Here is a 21,383-nt window from a genome sequence, read left to right on the forward strand (position 1 = left end):
ACTCATGTTAACATTGACCAACCAGGGTGTGTGGACAATTCTGACAACACGATATCCATCCAATCAATTCAGCAGCCTTTTTATTGACAAAGTGGAAGACCTTAGCTCTAAACTAACTTGCACTACCCTTAGAATCAAGAATGGTGCTGTCTATTTAATGTTTGCGGACTATTTCATTGATGAAATAGGGGTCAAAGGCAAAGCTGAATCAGAAAAACACACCAGTGTAAGGATAGACCCAGTGGTAGGTTCTAAATTTCAGGTAGACAATGATATAAGAAAATACACTTAATTAGAAAAAAATATTTGCGGGAAACAGCCTCTTAAGAAAAAGAAAAGAACGATGTTCTAATGTTGCCACTATAAAATTATTACTCTTTTATAATGTCACTGGAAAAAGTCATAAAATTCAAATTGCACTGTGAGAAAACTTGAAAAGATGAAACAATTTAGTAATCACTGATTTGTATTTAGAGGAGTATGTAAAGTAACTCCGACGAGGCCACTCAAGACGACTGGACAATCCATTTTGTGTCTCCACACTGGGCACTGATCAAGACATTGCATGTATCAGGTCTATTTTGACAAAGGCATATTCTCAGCAAAAGATAATCGCGTTCAGTGTTATGATTTGCAAATCAGTGCATGCATAACAGTAAAGTAGGAAAAGGAGGAACATCTGTATTTCATATTCCTTGACAGTTATATGGACTTTTCAAGTCATCCTAATAAAACAACAAAACCACCTAGTTTCCTTCTGGTCACCATGCGAACCATGTAACAAGACTATTCCATTTGAAAAAAAATATCTCGAAAACCAAACAAACAAACCATTGAATAAGGTGTGAAAAGCACTGAAAACATTCACTGATCTTCAGTTATACTGAGGAAAATGCATGCCAACTTCTTTCTGAAACATTCACTGATCTTCAGTTATACTAAGGAAAATGCATGCCAACTTCTTTCTGAAACATTCACTAATACAGAAGCTAGAGTAGTCGGTTACCTACTTGCAAAGTGTCTTGAACCACGACATCATAAACCCATACAATCTTAAAACCACTAGCCACGTACTCTAACGTCATACTGACAAAAATAGAAGATTGAAAAACTCTTTAAAATAATTCCACTGAAATGAAGGGATTTTATGAACAAGAACCACTTCTAACTGCTTGCTAAGATAATTCAAAGATGAGAGGTTGAAATTGTGAAATACAATGAAAACTATACACAAAAGCAATGATGATCATTGAGAAAACATCTTCGTTCAATCTCATTCTAAGGGAAAGGTGCAAGAATTATGAATAATGAAATTAAAAAAATATGTTATGACAAAAAAATGAAGGGAAGGGAATTCAATGAAACAAAATATGATATGACTGAATTTTTTTTCAGATGAAAGCAAAAACATTTGGAAACAAAGAATGACTTTTGGAACAAAAACAAGCTTCAACCAAGTTGGATACGTTGATTAAGTTGACAAAAATTTAATCGTATGGTATCGTCGATGAATCATTAACAAATAACAAGCTTGTCATGTATTTTAAAATATTGTGCCAAAACTGTGCAACATTATGAAAAAGAGTATTTGAAAGTATATTCCACTTGAAAAACATTCATGATTTTTTTTTTTATCATTAGTACTCCTTTAAATTTTAACATGACGTTCTTAATTTGATGAATTTGAGAATAGTCGACTCAGTAGCCAAAACCCTCATATCTAGTAGGCTTGTTCGAAAGGGCTGGTAGTCTGGATATCTACAAATGTTTGTCCCATGAAGAACAGAACCTGTCTTGAACTGGATGACCAGAATCCAGACAATCCAGGTAAGCAAGAGACCTGTATGGATATCTTTAGTCAACAAGGAGTCCCAGCCACAAGCCTATCTCTAAACATCTGAGTACACACAGAATCATGTCACAAATTTCCTGAAATAAAACATGACACTCATAAGAGTAAGTGATCACTACCAACACCTCAGCTTGGTGCCATTGTACAAAACAACCTTAGTGCTACGACTGTCGTAAGTCTATGTTAAGGTACGAGAGTTACGATCACCTTCGCGCTAAGATCGCTCTGTACAACAGCACGCTGAACATAGGGGTGCCACAACTCACCCACAATACACCTGACAATACAATATATGATACGCCTACCCATGTATCGATTCATTTTATAAATCAGTATCCCTTTTCAAAACATAAAATTAACGCATATTTGCAATATCCCTGTCTGATAACTACAAGGGTTAGCATTAACTGACCGCCTCACAAAACCACCTTCTGAATGTGAGTACATATTACAGCCAGGAACCTCATGTACCAGTCACGCAAGTCAACAAACTGGACGACAGCAGCAACCTCTTGTTAGCCGAGGTGCATGGAAACTGGAGACTTCCGGGTCCAGTTCAAAATTTCAATGTCAGATAAAAATCTTAATTTAAGTTTCAGGGTGGGTGATTATTGGCCCTGCAAGTTTTCTATCCGACTTTCCTGATTTCTCAATATTTTATATTGTAACTAAACCAAGCAAAACCTCTAATCCCATTTCACAATCATGTTTTTACCAGGAGCAGTGGTGGTGGGGGGATGGGGGGGATGGGGTCTTTTTTGTAGGGTAGGTCTCAAAACTTGAGGAATAACGTGTTTTATCCTACAATGAACTTTTGAACTGGTCCCTAATGCAAAAACAGCGAAAATTAAGAATTGTGATGCAATTATCATGAAATGAATCGGAATATGAGGTAGGCGTATTATCATGACACCCCTACTAAAATGGTAAATGGGCGAAATCTAAATTTGATAAAATCGCTAAAATTCCTCGTAAGTGTCAACCAAGCTGCTGAAGAAGACAATCAGCTAACATACATGGTATGATCATGGATCTCTTCATTTGAATAATTGATATACAGACTTATATATCTACTCAAGGATTGGACAGACGTAACTGAAATCATTCCAGACTATTACAAGTATTGATCACATTGGATTAGCACTTACTTAGACACACTATGTACATATCAGTAGAATAATATACAGTCTACACAATAGTGAACCACAATCATTCAGTGACAACAACTCGTGATGTGCAGCCATACCACCATCTCGGGGAAAACTGCATTATTTCAGAAAACACCAGTCTAAAACATTTCATAAGATTGCAAAAAGCATTGAATTGTCATGGTATATTTTATACTAAAAGATGATTTTTTTGGCAGAATGTCCTAAAGCAACAATCACCTGATAATTTACGGCGACTTTCAATCCAGAGAATTCCATTTTTCAAATCTCTTCACATTCATGGATTTCTAGATTTAATTGAAAACCATGCCCGAAAGGGAATAACTAACTGTTTCTCTGGAATTGTCGGAAACATATTTGAATATCATTCACACTTACAAAAATGGATTAAAGCAAACTTGATCTGTGTTGGTACCTGAAGAAATCTGAATATTTTCTGTCCGTTCCATCACTCAAACACTGCTTTACAACATCAGCATCCACAACAAGCACATCCCAAAACATGTGAATATCCATAGTAACAAGGATGACATTATTTAACAGGATGACATTAACCAAGTATGCAGGATGTCATGAGTTCCCGGTCTACAGAGGGAGAACCAGGCCTCACTAGCATGACAAGGCAGAGCTCCTCGCTGGAGCGGACAGTCCTCCCCTCGATGCCGCCGCCGCCGCCGCCGCCGCCATCAACACATACACATACAGAATATAGACAACACACCAAGCTGATGCCCACAAATCAGTCCTGAACACGTTTTAGGTAGGAAATGGTAACAATATTGCCAAGGGGCAAGACATGTCACTAGCCAGCTGAAACACATAGCAAACAATACTTGACGGCAGTAAGTTTCAAAAGATGATGAAAATCGGTCATAACGTGAAAATCTGTTCTGCTGATCTGTCTTCAGGAGAGTTCACCAAAAATCCTTTCATGACAGTTTTGACAGTTTAACAGTCACAAAAATAGCAATTTTAATCAATTTTTGCAAAATTCACTGGATAAAAATTACTGCCTAATGATTAAATTTTGACACTGCAAAACACCTCAAAGGCTACTACAAAAAATTACCTACAGCCTTGCACATACCTCTCTGTGCCCATGACAAAATAAGGAAGAGAATTTATGGATGTTAACTTCTTTCTTATGAGGAACACAACGTTTTTGAGGATATACTTACTCATTCATGTCTTTCATTCAAAAAAGGAGTAAGTATATACTCCAAAACATTGCGTTCTCATAATAAAGAAGTTGACATCCTTAAATTCTCTTCCTTATGTGTATCACTTCTAAATGCCTTTAAAAGACTTCCTGACGTTATAGTTAGCAGTGCATTTGCGTGCTGAACAGCTGGCTACCTGGGTCCCCCCAGGGCACATCTAGAGGGGCCTACGGCAATAAGCTATGTACAGGTGTCGACAATGGTCATGAGATCAGGGGCTTCTAGCTCACACTACACCTGACAAGGAAGGAAGTGACACTCTATTAAGTCGCCATGGAGATGCAACGACACAGAGACGCTGGATATACACAGTAGCCACTAAATAGGAAAAATTCGCATCTTTCCTCTTCATCTTTCAGCAGACAACTTTTGAACAAAGCAGTTAGTTTCTACAACTGCAGATTAATATTACATACTGTATCAACATTTTGCGAAATGACAACCAACGATTAAAACAGATAAAATTATCTAGATGTCCTCAGCACCACAAAGGCATATACTATGACAGGAAGAGGTCCACCAACGGCATGTTCATTGATCTGCCTAGGTTGTCTCCCCGTTTACAACATCAGCGATTTAAGACACCAAACACCGAGACCTATATGAGGGAAATCATTAGTCAACAGTCCTTACACCGGTCCATGAGACCTCCCACAACTCAGTTTGACAGCCATTTTGTCCTTTCGCGTGTCTTTAGTCACATGATTACCAAATGGAGCAGCAAAATCCAGGACCGATTCCTGTGTTATGAATGTTGACATGATCAGTATGAGCTAGAAGACATCTATGTGGGTCGACATGACTACGTATGACTACAGTGGCATAACCTGGGCTCCGGACTGCAGTCAGCACTTCTGGCTCATAACTTAACAGCATTAAATGTATAACTTCTCGAGTAAGCAACACTTAAAACTCATCACTGGCATCTGAGGCAAGAATGGATACTACAGCATGTGGTTGATGGGTTGACACCGCGACACTGATACACTTCCCCGCTCACGTCCAGTATTATGGCCCGGGCCGAGGTATGGTATGTCCTGGAAATATGGGTCTTAGACCAAACTGGGACCATTTCTAGATGTTGTGAGTGAGTGAGTTTGGTTTTACGCCACTTTTAGCAATATTCCAGCAATATCACGGCGGGGACACTAGAAATGGGCTTCACACATTGTACCCGGGTCTTCGTCGTGACGAGCGAACTCTTTAACCACAAGGCTACCCGACCACCCCTTTTACATGTAGATCAACTGAGAGGAATGGAACCAAATCCTGAACATACCCATGTACTGTAGCAGGACAGAAATCTATATTCTTCTGATTCAACCTGTTTGCAATTATGTTAAGTATAGTATGGGTTTTCTTAAAGATGTTTACAAGTAGACGATGACAAAAAATGGCCCCAAATATTTCCCAATTTGACAACTGGCCAGCTCTCTCTCATATTCCTGGACTGAAGATTGGTTTCAACCATGGGATGTGCAGCATCCACATTGCCCAGAATACCAGCAGCACACATCTCTCTCTCATCCCTGTGTGAGAACATACATATAACAAGCAGCTTGTTAAAGGTCAACACTAGATCTACGAAAGACTAACCCGGACATTATAACCCTCGTACTAACTACACTTTCCTCACAATGTTCTGAATCACATGGATTATATACACAGAGTTGGAATGTTGTTACACACGAGAAGCAAGCATGGCTTTCTCTTTGTCGTACATTAAATAAGTCAAAATAATATGGACATATTCACCCCATTTAAGCCTTGTGTTCTAGAAGCGGAGGAATCACAAATTTCATAGCATAATATATCAGAACAAACAGTTCAGGTATTTTTTTCTCATTTTTTTAAAACTTCAAATATTCTCTTGGACGAAATGGAAACGAAACTGCAATAAATAAATAAAAGGAAATGTTGTTTTTGCACAATGGGCTAGCTATAAATACGACACCAGTGGACATTAATGGTTACCATGCAAATACCTGAATATATCGCAGTTAAGATGACTGGTATCATTCAAACAAACTGTCCAAGAGTCAAAGATCAAACCAAACACAGACACCACTCACAGGCTGACTCACGGGAATCCCATTTGTGATCAAATGGAATCACCTTGATGAGAACTCTGACCTTGACCTGCCTGACCTCACCTTGACCTTGTCTGCTCGTCTTCTAAGAGGCTGAAAGATTAGAGCCAGAAAACCTGGACACTCGTATCCTGTTCAGGTTTCATAACCGAAAATTTCAGTTGGTAATATTCTCCCCATGTTTTTTTCAGTCAGTCGTAATTCACAAACTTTTAAAGAACACGGATCACACTGAAACAAGCTTGGGTCAAAATGTTCAAATGTCTTTCATACTGGACCATCGAAAAGAAACCAGAAAGTTTTTGCAAAATCACATCGCTCTTCCAGCACTACTGGATACAACACCATATACACAGGATACAAACAGGGGGGTAGGTAGAGAGTCCCCTGACAGACAGGCAGGTCAGGCCACAGGGGGCTGCAACATATCACACAAACTGTCTCCATCTTCACTCCCTGCGCAACATGGCCGCTTCTGGCCACCACACTTCTAACTTTTGGAGAGGGGTGGTCGAGCTCCTCGCTGTGTCAGCCCCTCGAACCTCTTGAATGTGTAGTTGATGAACACCCAGTCCTTGTATTTAGGATCCTTCTCACTGCCCTCGGCAGTCATGTTTGTGGCTGGAAGAAAGAGACTAAATTGTAGTCACTGTACAAAATACATTCCTCAATGAAAGCATTATTCAAACATAAAACTAGACTGAAAATTGTCATTTCTATAACATAAAGCAAAACAAAACACAATACCCATACCAATATGAAAGGATTGTGATCCGTTACGTTTTTTGAGTAGTTTACTTTGTCAAATGGTCGTTTACTCAGGTCATTTTGGCTTAATCTGCTACTGTCACAAACTCAGACAGATGTTGAGCCACATTTCATTGATTGTTCGTTTATTTCTTTGTTGTTTAACGCTGCACTCAGCAATATTCCAGCTATATGACGGTGGTCTGTAAATAATCCAGTCATTGACATCATGAGCATCGACCCACGCAATTGGGATACCATGACATGCATCAACCACTTCAGCAAGTCTGACCACCCGATTCCCTTAGTTGCCTCTTACGACAAGCAGTCGCCTATTATGGCAAGAATGGGTTGCTGAAGAGATATTCTACCCCAAATCTTCACAGGTTACATTGATTTGAAGACAACAGTTTCAGAACATGTCATGTCACATGCATGAAATTTAGGAATTCCTGACAGCGCTGACTGATGTCCCAGTGGTAAGAAACTGAGAGTTATCTCCCTTTGATTGCAAGTTCAAATTTCCTCAAGGCACTGCTCAACTTGACCAACAGCTTTAACAACAACATATACAGCTGCTTCACAGATACTGCAACAGCTGAACCATATATTGCTGATAGAGAATGCATTCATATCTATGACAGGTACACTGAGGGGCCCTGAACATGGACGTATATGTACCTTCTTGTTGCTGCTGCGGAGATGTTGCTGAAAAGAGAGAAAATAGTCTGGTAAACAATTATTAAAAAAACACATTAAAAAACATAAAAACATATAAAATAGTTAAAAAATAGTCACGGACCACAGGTTAGTTGTCTTCCATGCTCAGCTTTTAATTATCCTTACGTAAGACGAAAATAAATCTTAAAAGGCAACATAAGGCTAGTGGCATCTGGATGCTCTGGCAACGACTGCATCTGGGAATATAGGAGACTTTTTTTCTCTGATGAATTTTTGGTCAATTATCTTTCAAACGTAGGAAGTGGTTGAGGTGTAATACTGAAGTGGCCTTGTCTTATTGTTTGAGTCATATCCAGCAAAGCAAAATTTAGAAAAGTAACAGCAGCCTTTTAAATTCAAGCTAGTCCGCTGCCCGAGACAACGAAACTGTGCTGAGGACAAGTGAAAATCTACTGATATATCCACTGAAATCATGGACTAGAAGCATCTTATTACAATAATTCTGAACCAGTTCTAAATACTTCACTTCTGCTACAAATTGGAACTGAATAAAACTGACAGAAATTGTAAACAGAGTAAATATTTTCATCGAGCTACAAACTCGAGTGAAATATGGTTCACACTCATCCCCGAGCTGAAACAGCATTATTATTATTACTTCCTAACCAGTTTCTAGAAATTACACACCACATGTCGACTAACACACAAGATAAACATTCTAAAAAACTTACGCCATTTGAGGTCTATTTCAGGGAAATCATCAAAATTGGACGTATCATCGATCCCCTTCACTTCTATTGGAATGGCTGCCGGACGCTCCCTGAACAAACATCAAATGATTACGGCATGACTGAATTGGGTAACAACAAATCAGTTATATACCAAAACAATGCAAGAATTTCCACAAGCTAGTATTTACCAAATTGGCTAAGGACTCCCGAGTTGTTAATTTGGGCTGTAACGATTCACTGATATCTATGATATCATCGATACTTAGGTACAGACGATACTTGAAATGTCAGTTTGTGAGATTGCTATATTCTATAAATAGAACAGAAACTAATTTTACCTCCCATAATGGCAGAAATAGCACAGCGCCACCTGTGTAAGCATGGCAGAACACAAGGACATGGCACCCTCGGACACGCCGACTAACTGTTACCCACCTGATATGTTCCCAGTCTACCATCTTGAAGAATGGGTGAGTTTTGATCTCCTCGATACCGTGGGCACCGATCCGATGCTCTCCATCACAACAGTACCTGCAACACATCAGCCAACATGAAACCTACCCAAGGATTCTCAATAACAATATCTAATCGTGTTATCGTGATCTTCTTTCTTTGCTAAAGAGAAGTTCGATGATGCAAGCATATCAAACTTAAGTTAATAATTAAAGATCCTGTGTTCTCCTGACAGTTTCATAAAGTGTCTTAATCAATTAAACCACGATGATGACAACAGGCTATTGTTCTTACAGGTACATATATATGTTCTCTGCCTCATAGTATTCATTCACCTGACAAAGGAGTAAGCATATACTCCAAAACGTTATGTTCCTCATAATAAAGAAGTTGACATCAATAAATTCTCTTCCTTGGACTATCATTGTTGCAACTGATTCTGATCCAGGAATTCACTGGCCATTCTGAACATGTAAAACAGACGCAACTTCAAGTCATTATACAAAAGTTATAAATCAACTACAACATGGTTTTAGTCGGAAACCTTCGAGTGATTTCTCCATTACAGGATCCGAAAACTAAATGTTTCATGTTTAACATTAGGATATCGACTAGGATCCCATAACTTAATCATTAATTTGCAGCACTGTATTCTACTGCGCTGACATCAGACAGCACCTCGTTTCCATGACCTGAGAAGATTCCTATCTCTCACCTATTGTTTTGAATAGATTTGTTTACACATAGCAACATTCCAACTTGTTGTTAAACAAGTGGATCTGTCTACACAACCAATGTTATTAACAGGAACACATTTTGCTTTCACAGAAAAAAGTATGGATAAAAATGTCGGCCATTTCATAGGATTTTCTACTTTGCAAACCTGTTAGAAATATGATTGTTCTTTCCAAGATAAATATTTGAAGATGTATAGTTTTCCCCAGCCAACAGTCTGACACAACGCTGCCATGGGATTATTTGCACGGGAGGCTTTCATCGTTTGCTGCAGTTGTATCTGTATTTGCCAATCCGACGACAAACACAGTTTGCATATTTGAAGATGTCTTATGCAATATTTCCTACAGAGTTTCATAAAGAAGCCACCAATACCTTCTGGCTTAAAGGAACTTAATTCAAAAGTGCTTTTGCCTGAACAATTCTTTTGTCACCTCTACATAGGAAGACATTACAAGTTCCTGAAACGTTAACCTCCAGCTTAAGAAGTTACGCAAAATGATCAAGACAGAGGAAAGGGCTACATGCTCGAAGGGTGCCTTCAAACATGGGAAAGAGGACTGCTCTTGGCAAGTGTCAAATATTTCCATTTATGACATTCATATGGATTTGCATATGCACAAACCTGACTCACTTTGATCTGTTTTCTTTTTAAACCTATTGATGTTGCCATCAGTAAGCTTGGTGACGTTCATGACATATGATATGATAATCATTTGTTTATAATGGAAATATAGAAATATCCCCATCAAAAGTAAAGAAGTACATAAGGACCCAGGAACCCCTGAATCATTCACTTGTAACAACAGGACAGTGACAAGGAACCTTGCCTTTCATGCTTATTTCAAACACTGCTTGTGATTTTTTGGAAGATCTAAGGTAACAAATTATTCAACTTTTCCTCCTAAGCTTTCACAATTCATGAAGAGGTTACAGGGAAGAAATAGCAACTGTAAGACCCCCCATGATATTGCTTTACGGACATAGAAAATGGAAAACCAAATTATGCAAAATCTTATCCGGATCTCTGATACGGTCAAACTATCATCAAACCTAATTATTGTTATCTCCCTTTGTATAATTCTCTAGTCATGAAAACAGTGATATATAAGCTCGGGTTCAGCTGGCGCTGTGGACATGCCTGGCAGTGACAGCTCAACAACATCTGAGTCAATGTGGGACACACTCTAACAAGTGAGTTCCATCTGTGAACCTCTCATTACACCGAAACATGTTTCACTGGTAACAGCCTATAAAACAGACAATGTCCTGTCTGAGATGGCCCGGTACATAGGAGGGAGATCCTTAAGAGACTTGTCCATGATAAGACCGCCTCCGTGGTCTAGTGGTAGAGCGTCCGCCCGGAGAGCGGAAGGTCCGGGGTTCGATCCCCTGCCGCGTCATACCAAAAGATGTTAAAAGATGGTACTTGTTGTTACCCTGTCTGGCGCTCGGCATTAAGGGGCTAAGACAAGGACTGGTCGGCTCGGAGTCAGTATACTGTGTCTGAGTGGGGTATTCATGTTAAACTGCGGCATGGTATCTCAGTGTGCTAGCACTATAAATCCCCAATCGTTCCGGACTAGTACAAGCAGCCACACACACACACATACACGGGCATGCACGTCGCTATATAAGTGCAATAATCTTGGACGCGACGTTAAACCCCATTTCACCTGTCCATGATAAAGTGTCATTTACAATCTTGGCTTCAATACTGTAGTTGTGAATTGCTAGATTAATATTCGAACAAGATATAGACAAACAGCAGGTTGGAATGAACAGCATCTGCTTCTGGTTCTATGGACACCACATACCTCAAAGTGTATCTGTCATAAATTAATACAGATTCAGATCAATGGTTCAATTATATTTTGGTTATCCTTTTTCCAGTTTTTACAAGGTACACTCTCCTGGAGGTGAGGGGAAATGGGGTTTAATGTCGCGTTCAAGATTATTACATTTATATAGCAATGTGTGTGTGTGCGTGTGCTTGTACTAGTCAGGACGAATGACGATTTAATAGCGCTAGCGCACTGAGATACCATGCCACAGTTCAACGTGAATACCCCACTCAGACACAGTTTACTGACTCTGAACCGACCAGTCCTTGTTTATTGCCGAGTGCCAGACAGAGGAAAAATAGGTACCATCTTTTAACATCTTTGGTCTGACGAGTCCGGGGATGGAACCCCAGACCTTCCGTTCGTCGGGTGGACACTCTACCACTAGAAAACAGAGGGGTCACTCAACATGAAGTCTGCCAGTTGAAGACAAGAAAACTTCAGGAAGGACACGTCATATTTTCTTGGGGAATTACCCTTGAACCATTAGGAAGGCCGGTCATTTCTGCAGACTAGTGAAAATAACAATTAATTTCTAACCCTGTTCATTTAAAAAAAATGAATTTTTTTAACATTTTAAAAAACTTTTGAGGTGGCATTTAACATTTTTATAACATTTAATTTTTTTTATGTTAGGTGGCATTTACTAACATTATTATATTTAAGCTTTTTTTATCTTAAGCTGAACTTTTTCACAAATCCTTGACATAGTTATATAGCTAGTACCCATCCTGCACTGACAGAAGAGACTCCATCGAACAGTCAACCCAAGTACTTGACTACACACAGCTATCAGCTGGATGTCAAGCAACTGACCTCCCATACAGTAACTCTATACCTAGTCCATGTAGGACCTTCAGTGTGTGTGGTGTCACAATACGGATCAAATGTCTGGACCGTGATGTTTACAACGGCTTACATCTGTGACAATGACCGAAGCTGAGACTACGATCACCTCTCAGTCATCCTTGTCTACGAAGTGTATGCAATAATTATAGACTACGATATCTTAGAGGTATTTAGCCCACACAAATCCAAGTGTCTGTTCAGCTATGTGCAAACTAGAATAATTTTCTTGAATCGTTTGGCTTTAAATACCTGGTTTTTTTATTAGTGTTTGTTTGTTGCCTAACGCCGCACTCAGCAGATATTCCAGCAATATAACAGCGGTCTGAAATAATCGAGTCTCGACCAGACAATCCAGTAACTGACATCATGAGCATCGATCCACACCATTGGATAAGATGACATTCATCAACCAAGACAGCGAGCCCAACCACCCAATCCCATAATCGCCTCTTATGACAAGCCTTTCACCACAACCATGGGTTGTTGAAGACATATTCTAACCCCGGATCTTCATGTGGCTGTGATTAGTGAAATCAATGAATTTAAATCAGTGACTTAATAACTCCAAACATTACACTCCACCAATGATATGAGGAACTCATAGCTTCCCTGACTCTAGTGTTATTTTGTATGTCATGGTAGAACCAGATATGTTATCTTGAACAAGGATCTGACCAAATCTCATTTATTACAGCAAATCAAGAACTGTGCACATCCTTTGCCTGGTAACCACATTTTCTTGCAAACAGTGTCCAAAATTACCGCTTCCCGTGGCTGGTAACTTTTATGTCGGGCTGTTTGAAATTTTTCTCCACCTACCCGACTGTCTGGCAGATAACTTTAAGACTACTTACCCATTCAGTTTCTTTATAACTCCTTGTGGATTCTCAAGAAATATATTGTTTGCATTATTTCTACTGAATCAAGACGAGATTTATCTCTCACTTTGTGCGACGTTTCAATATTGATAATGTCTGAATTCAGGACAAACTTTGAAGATGGTCAGGCAACATTAACTTTAAAGTACACTTCAAGTGAGTGAGTGAGTGAGTATAGTTTTACACCGCTTTTAGCAATATTCCAGCAATATCACGGCGGGGGACACCAGAAATGGGCATCACACATTGTACCCATGTCGGGAATTGAACCCGGGCCTTCCGCGTGACGAGCAAACGCTTTAACCACTAGGCTACCCGACCGCCCCGACGAACTTTGAAGATGGTCAGGCAACATTTATGGGTCACCGGGCCGACTGTCTTGTTGGGTCTAATGATTATTTCATACACTGCTTGCAATTGGCAGAACTATGTCAACAACAAGATGGCCTCCTATCGCCTGCCCTTGTACCTTTGAATGAGATCCCTGGCTTCCTCAGAGATAGGCACTTCTGGCGGGAAGATGAGAGTTTCTCGCCAGTTCATCACCTTCCTGTACGTCTCCTGGGGGTTCTCCGAACAAAATGGTGGGTAACCTACAAGGGGAAGGACATTCAAGGGTCAATGACAATCCTACTCAATAAACAATGAAAAAGAGTGGGTGAGTAGGTTTTGCATGTCCACAAGCAACATAAAAATGGTAATACTTGTATCATGAAACTCACTGGTTGCCCTATTTGGCTCTAGGAAGTCTAGTCTAGGAACTTTTGACAGGACATTCTTGAAAAAATTCTTAATGACATTTTGGATTACAGTGAATACAATCTGTCAATGTCCTAGAAATTGAACTGACCTGAAACCCTACCAACAAACCAAAAGGCATTAGGCTGGCCTGATCTTCTCAAAAACTAGTTTGTGTGTACACACAAATTTAATCAACCATGTAGCTGTTATCATCAAAACATTTCAGTTATCCCTAAATCCATAAAAGTTCAGCATTAGTCCTATAGTCCTTGCCCAACTGTCCAATAGCTAAAGTATCCTAAGGACTAGTAGAAATTTGGCATTTTCAAGGGTTTTGCTACATGTTATCATTATAAGGTGAGTGAGTGAGTGAGTTGGGTTTAACGCCGCTTTTAACAGTATTCCAGTCATATCACGGCTATCATTATAAGGACCAGTGGGATAAAACTGTTATCCGGTAGTTGTTATTGCTGAAGTTCCTTTTGTCTTTGAGTATATACATTTGTAGGTAAGACCACTGAGGAACTCCTCTGCGACCCGATCAAAGCGACAGTGTCAACACTGTATTATCCCCTTCCTCAACAGGTCATGACAGTTTGCTAACACCAGCAGGCAGCTTACATTAACCCCCACCTCACTTCCTCATCCTCATCACATCCCAGCCCAACAAAATGTGACCTTTGACATTTAGCCTTGACCTTAGTCTTCCTAACCTCATAACGACCAGCACTGGCCTTATGTTTATAATCCCTCTCTCTGACCTCCGACCTTTTCTTGTCATGAAGGCCAAACAACAGAGCATCTGGTCTTTTCAACAGGAGAATCCTTCAGATTTAATACAAATGTCAGTTTTTCCTTCTGTTGCCGCCCATGTCTTAGCCCCACCCAAGTCAAAGGAAGAATGTCTTCTCAGTCTGGTCATACATAATTCAATATTTGCTTTGTTAAGAAATACTGAGGAGTCACTGTCACTGTTATTACTCATGCTTAGCCCAATACTTGATAACTTCCTCAGAAAAGAATCTCGCATTTAATGTTTTGACCTACATAACACTGCTTTTGAAGTGTATTTCTTTTTTGCTACTAGCTTATATAAGCACCCATTATCGGGATCACAGTATCAGTGCTTCAGTTATTGTCATTGTGTTTTCTATAGTCTTATTTGCTTCTTCTTGTTTAACACTGTACTCAGCAATATTCCAGCTATGTGACGGCGGTCTGAAAATATTCATGTCTGGACCAGACAATCCAGTGATTGACATCATGGTTTTCTGTTGTCATATCTTCTTAGGTTTGATGCTGTTGATAACAAATGGATAGGGGGGTTGATGTCTCAGTATTTCAATATCAGTATGAAGTTCAGGTTGATATGAATGTTTCCCCACCACCCGTGATTCTGAACCAGAATTTGTTTGTTTGTTTGTTTGTTTGTTTGTTTGTTTGTTTGTTTGTTTAACGCTGCACTCAGCAATATTTCAACGTTATGCCTGCCCTGTAAATAACTGAGACTGGACCAGACAATCCAGTGAGTCACATCATGAGCATAGATCTACACAATTGGGATACGATGACATGCATCAACCAAGTCAGTAAGCCTGACCATCCAACCCCGTTAGTCGCCTCTTACAACAAGCATGGGTTTCTGAAGACCAATTCTAACCCGGAATGGAATCTTCGCAGATGCCTGGCAATAGAAACAGAAGGTCATTGCAGATATTGCTCAGACACTGGGGTCATTGATCTAGATCCCCCGACAACCGCAGCATTGACAATGGACTCTACTGATCCTACCTTGGTGTCATGTATTCAAAATGAACTACTTGAAAAACATTAATAACTCCGTAGAGGAGGAAACTTAAACTTGAAACCAGGTGTGGTGGGATCTGTTTTCAATGACTGTGTTTACACATTTTCACTCTTTCAAAATCTTGTGTTGAAAAGTGTTTGATGAAAAACCTGTTTGACAGGATTTCTTTAGAAAGTCTCAATTACACATCCATCAAACCTACACAATTACATGTGGAGATACATCTCAAATCATTTTTTGTGCAAACAAAATTGATGGCACTTTTTCACGGTTTATTTCTAAAGCATGGTGCATAGAATGATGTGGGACACAAAACAGATGCCATGCTTCTCCGAGTACCAGTGTTAAAGGGGGACTAACCATTATTTACTACCTACGAGCGAAAACAATATTGTGCCCTAGGATCATATCACGTCACAAGAAAACAGTGTCTTGTTTCCGTCATTCGGACAGCATTCAAATCTAGAAACGATGTCATAGATGAAGATTGTTGACGTAATTCGACGACTTGCTGTCCTTACAGATAAACACTACAATTCGTCTCTGTCTGTAGACATCTTCTTCGGTAATAAATAGAACATTATATTTGTGTTCACGTCATACTATGTTTACGACACTCGCTCTCGCTCGGGAAATACCGGTATTCACTACGACATGAACACTCATATAATATCCTCTTTGTTCAAACCTCCTACGGGTGTATGTACTATTTCTGTCTAGCAAGCTCATCTAGTAAGAGTCTAAAAATAATATCAAAATCTATAGGAAATGATGCTTATTGCCAAGTTCGAGCTAAAGTATTTGGCACAGTCTGCGTTCAGGATGGCCTGAATCTTGTCAATGAGATTCTTCCTGGAGGCAGGTCAAGGACCACACGGACAGGGAGTGTCCTCAGTGGTAGCATCATGCAAAATAGTCAAGGGGGTCCTTGTTTGTTCGTGATTTTCAGCAATATTCTAGCTATATGATAGCAGACTGTAAATAATCAAGTCTGGACAACACAGAACTTCACTAGTCTACTATTCTACTCTATTTGAACTAGTCTTTAGGACGCCTTATGTATTTTGGTTCAGACCATAGGACTAGTCCTAATTTCTAACCCTGCATAGGCTGAGAAGTGGGACAGGCTAAAAAGATCGATAATCAGAATTATGGTCAATGGGAAGAACTATCAACGATTATCGATATGACAATAGTGTCATCGATAATATCAACTATTGTGATGAAATCAAGTTTAAACTTACTGAATAGACTTGTTATTGTCAATCATGGTAATTGTCGAAGACAGAAAGCAACTGTTTTTGTTATATCAAAGTAATCCATGCATAAATGTGTCACCACTCACAAGTCCAGTTTCTTTCAGAATTGTTTTGCACATTTGCTCAAAGTTACTTCTCTGATATTTATCGATATTTTGTTTATGATTATTGATCCCCGATTATCTATAACAATAGCCAGCCCTACTGGGAACACATTATCAGATGGCCTAGTGTCAACACGGTCAAGAATGAGACCTAAACTGACCTATAAGCATCTCGTACATGATGACCCCCAGAGACCACCAATCACAGGTGCTCATGTAGCCATTCTGCATAAATACTTCAGGCGCGATGTAGTCAGGCGTTCCTACTGTGGAGTAGGCCTGAAACAGAACACCACATAATTACACCTCACTGCAACATAATTAAACCTTGCTGTATTTTGGTTTGGTTTGGTTTGGTTTGGTTTGCTGTTTTACGCAGCACTCAGCAATATTCCAGCTATATGACAGCGGTCTGTAAATAATCAAGTCTGGACCAGACAATCCAGTGAGTGATATCATGAGCATCAATGCTGACATGCTTCAGCCAAGTCAGCGAGCCTGACCACGCGATCCCGTTAGTCGCCTCTTACAACAAGCATAGTCACCTTTTACAGCAAGCATGGGTTGCTGAAGACCTATTCTACCCTGGATCCGTCACTGTAACACGAATCAGCCAAATATAAAGTGCTTGGGAATATACAAAATAAAGTGACTGTTTTGATATGAACAACTTGAAATGTATTGTGATAGGCTCACAAACAGTGAGTGAGTTGGGTTTAATGCCGCTTTCAACAGTATTTCAGTCATATCACGGCGTGTCAGCTTAATGTGGGGGGGAAAGCCTGAAGTGATGCACAGGTATGGTGCTGACAAATCTAGAAACATAATCAGGGCGAATCGGGATTCAAACCCACAATCATAGGTTTCTGGCATACCCAAGGGACGCAACTCTGCACAGTGAATTGAGACCTTAGAGGATTGGGCCACCCGTGACCCGGGCTCACAAACAGGGTCGAATCTAAACAAAGTGACTGTTAAATCAAAAATCAGGTAAAGGCTGCTACATAAGGAGTGGGATGCTTTCTTACTTCAACAGAGGAAAGTTGACTTTGAATTTGGTCAATATTTACTTCTACTTATTAAAAGTCTTCTTACCAATGCCCTTCGATTTCTCTTCCAGCTTTCTGCTCTTCTTTTTGAATCCATAGGATTCCCATCTGAAACAGTCAATGTCGTTTTGCAGGTAGGTACTGAGAGTGTGTGGCAAAACACGAGACTCTTTGACATCACAGTCAACACGATCAAAGCTGCAATCTGGGTGCAACTTAAAATCTACTAATCACTGCCTCAGTACTATATAAAAATAGTTGCCTTTACGACAAGAATAGTCGCTTTTTACGGCAAGACAGGGTTGCAGAAGACATATTCATCCCTGGATCTTTAAGGGTCCAAATTTATTTGATTCAAAGAACAGTCACTAGATTCAGGCCAAGTTGTACATGGTGTAACAATCAAAGATTCAAAACAATACATAAAGAGTTTAGCTGCTGGTTGAACTCACTAAAGTCCCCTGCTTTGGCTTGTGAGAGATCCTTGTAAAAGTCTGTTCGGTGCGACTTCTTCAATCCTGTACACAGTCCAAAGTCTGAAAGTTTGATATGTCCCTGAAACAAAAGAAGGAAATGAAAAGTTTGCAGGAATTCCATTCCATCATACAACCATAAACCTTCTGAAAGAAAAGCCAAATCTAAAAGTTAACATATGTAAGGCTAATTTTTTTTATTAGTCCTGGTTCTCAGGCACCGCCCGTATTTTTTTTAAATCTTCAAATATTCTGCGTCTCAAACACATGATACCAGCAGTGAAATGCTAAAATACTTAAGAACAGCATGTTTTCACCAAAATTATTGAAAATAAAATTTTCTTACATACAAGCTTGAACATCAAAACATCTTGACACCCATCAAAGGATGGTAAGATTGTACCAACATGGAGAGAACAAGACATCTCCCAAGTCTGACACTCATCCAAGGATGGTAAGATAGCACCAACATGGAGAGAACAAGACATCTCCCAAGCATGACACTCATCCAAGGATGGTAAGATAGCACCAACATGGAGAGAACAAGTCATCTCCCAAGTCTGACACTCATCCAAGGATGGTAAGATAGCACCAACATGGAGAGAACAAGACATCTCCCAAGTCTGACTCTCATCCAAGGATGGTAAGAAAGCACCAACATGGAGAGAACAAGACATCTCCCAAGTCTGACACTCATCCAAGGATGGTAAGATAGCACCAACATGGAGAGAACAAGGCATTTCCCAAGTCTGACACTCATCCAAGGATGGTAAGATAGCACCAACATGGAGAGAACAAGACATCTCCCAAGTCTGACACTCATCCAAGGATGGTAAGATAGCACCAACAGTCTGGTAGCATTAACAAGGAGAGTGTGAGTTGGGTTTAACGCCGCTTTTAACAGTATTCCAGTTACATCGCGGCGTATCAGCTTAATGTGGGAGGAAAGCTCGAAGTGATGCAGATCTCAGACGTTTACCACTTCGGTGAAACCCACGAGCACGGGTATGGTGCTGACAAACCTAGAAACATAATCGGGGCGAACCGGGATTCGAACCCACAATCATAGGTTTCTGGCGTGCCCAAGGGACGCAACTCTGCACAGCAAATCGCGGCGCCTTAGGCGACTGGGCCACCCGTGCCCCCAACAAGGAGAGACAAGGCGTTTTGATCACTACTGTGATATAAGTACAAAACATATCCTTTGTTACATACTCTACAATGATCACTTTCACATATTGAAGACAACAGAGATCACATGAGTTTAAATTGTGTTTTGATGCAGCTCCAGGTGGTACATTAACGCATAAGGAAACAGGTGCCCCTATTTCACAGTCTAATGAACACAGCCTCCGCCCTCAGCCAATACAAGCCACAACATTGTAGTAAGTGGAACAATGTGTAACTCAGTGTCCTGTTGCCTAGATGGCATGTTCAAAAAGTAACCTATTAGACCTGGTCTCATGAATATTGATTGACACGAAACATACATGGCCATGAAAAGGGAAGTGCGTGTAAGTTCACTGAACAAACTAAATGGGGCATGGTTGCCATTGCAGACATATAATTAAACCAACAAAGGCCATATCATGTCATTTGTATTCTGGATATGTCATCCCAAATTACAACGTGTTTACTAGGGATGTTTTACATGTGAGGAAAGAACATGTTTCAAACATTAACATAATTTTACTCATTCAGACATATTTTTTTCATGTTTTATGTTTCACAAGAGTAAATCATAAATGTGAACCTATTTAATACATTACCTTAGCATCCATTAAAAGATTATCTGGTTTAATATCTCGGTGTATAAAGCCGAGCTTGTGTATAGAATCTATAGCCAGCACAGATTCTGCGACGTAGAACTGGGCCTGCTCCTCTGTCAGCGTGTCCCTCTTCATCAACAGTGTCATCATGTCACCTGCACAGGAAGTAAGTGAGTAGGTGGGTGGGTGAGTGAGTGAGTGAGTGAGTGAGTGAGTGAGTGAGTGAGTGGGTGGGTGGGTGTGTGAGTGGGTGTGTTGGTGTGTGAGTGAGTGAGTGAGTGAGTGAGTGAGTGAGTGAGTGAGTGAGTGAGTGAGTGAGTGAGTGAGTGAGTGAGTAGGTGAGTTGGTGTGTGTGTGAGTGAGTGAGTGAGTAGGTGAGTGGGTGTGTGAGTGAGTGAGAGAGTAGGTGAGTGGGTGGGTGAGTGAGTGAGTAGGTGAGTGGGTGGGTGGGTGGGTGAGTGAGTGAGTGAGTGAGTGGGTGTGTGAGTGAGTGAGTGAGTGAGTGAGTGAGTAGGTGAGTGGGTGTGTGAGTGAGTGGGTGAGTAGGTGAGTGGGTGGGTGAGTGAGTGAGTGAGTGAGTAGGTGAGTGGATGGGTGAGTGGGTGAGTGAGTGAGTGAGTGAGTGAGTGAGTGAGTGAGTGAGTGAGTAGGTGAGTGAGTAGGTGAGTGAGTGTGTGAGTGAGTGAGTGAGTGAGTGAGTGAGTGAGTGAGTGAGTGAGTGAGTTGGTGGGTGGGTGAGTGAGTGAGTGAGTGAGTGAGTGAATGGGTGGGTGAGTGAGTGAGTGAGTGAGTGAGTGAGTGAGTGAGTGAGTGAGTGAGTGAGTGAGTGAGTAGGTGAGTGAGTGGGTGGGTGAGTGAGTGGGTGTGTAAGTGAGTGAGTGAGTGAGTGAGTAGGTGAGTGGGTGAGTGAGTGAGTGGGTGTGCGTGTGTCT

General features: G+C 40.3%; 1 protein-coding gene across 2 annotated transcripts in view; it reads right to left on the minus strand.

Annotated features, from left to right (window-relative positions):
* Nucleotides 1–223: 223 nt before the first annotated feature.
* LOC124148810 (serine/threonine-protein kinase 38-like) overlaps nucleotides 224–21,383 on the minus strand; it is a 96,449-nt gene continuing 75,289 nt past the window's right edge. For both annotated transcript variants that reach the window (XM_046520118.2, XM_046520117.2), the window contains 9 exons: nucleotides 20,452–20,606; nucleotides 18,662–18,764; nucleotides 18,256–18,317; nucleotides 17,322–17,439; nucleotides 13,719–13,842; nucleotides 8,926–9,021; nucleotides 8,491–8,579; nucleotides 7,760–7,786; nucleotides 224–6,952 (listed from right to left, as the gene is read on the minus strand). In XM_046520118.2, the coding sequence (XP_046376074.1) occupies nucleotides 6,822–6,952; nucleotides 7,760–7,786; nucleotides 8,491–8,579; nucleotides 8,926–9,021; nucleotides 13,719–13,842; nucleotides 17,322–17,439; nucleotides 18,256–18,317; nucleotides 18,662–18,764; nucleotides 20,452–20,606 (905 nt within the window). In that variant the 3' untranslated portion in view covers nucleotides 224–6,821. The remainder of the gene's footprint in view (nucleotides 6,953–7,759; nucleotides 7,787–8,490; nucleotides 8,580–8,925; nucleotides 9,022–13,718; nucleotides 13,843–17,321; nucleotides 17,440–18,255; nucleotides 18,318–18,661; nucleotides 18,765–20,451; nucleotides 20,607–21,383) is intronic.

Source organism: Haliotis rufescens, unplaced genomic scaffold, assembly GCF_023055435.1.
Source record: "Haliotis rufescens isolate VD_foot unplaced genomic scaffold, xgHalRufe1.0.p SCAF_6, whole genome shotgun sequence".
Classification (NCBI taxonomy): domain Eukaryota; kingdom Metazoa; phylum Mollusca; class Gastropoda; order Lepetellida; family Haliotidae; genus Haliotis; species Haliotis rufescens.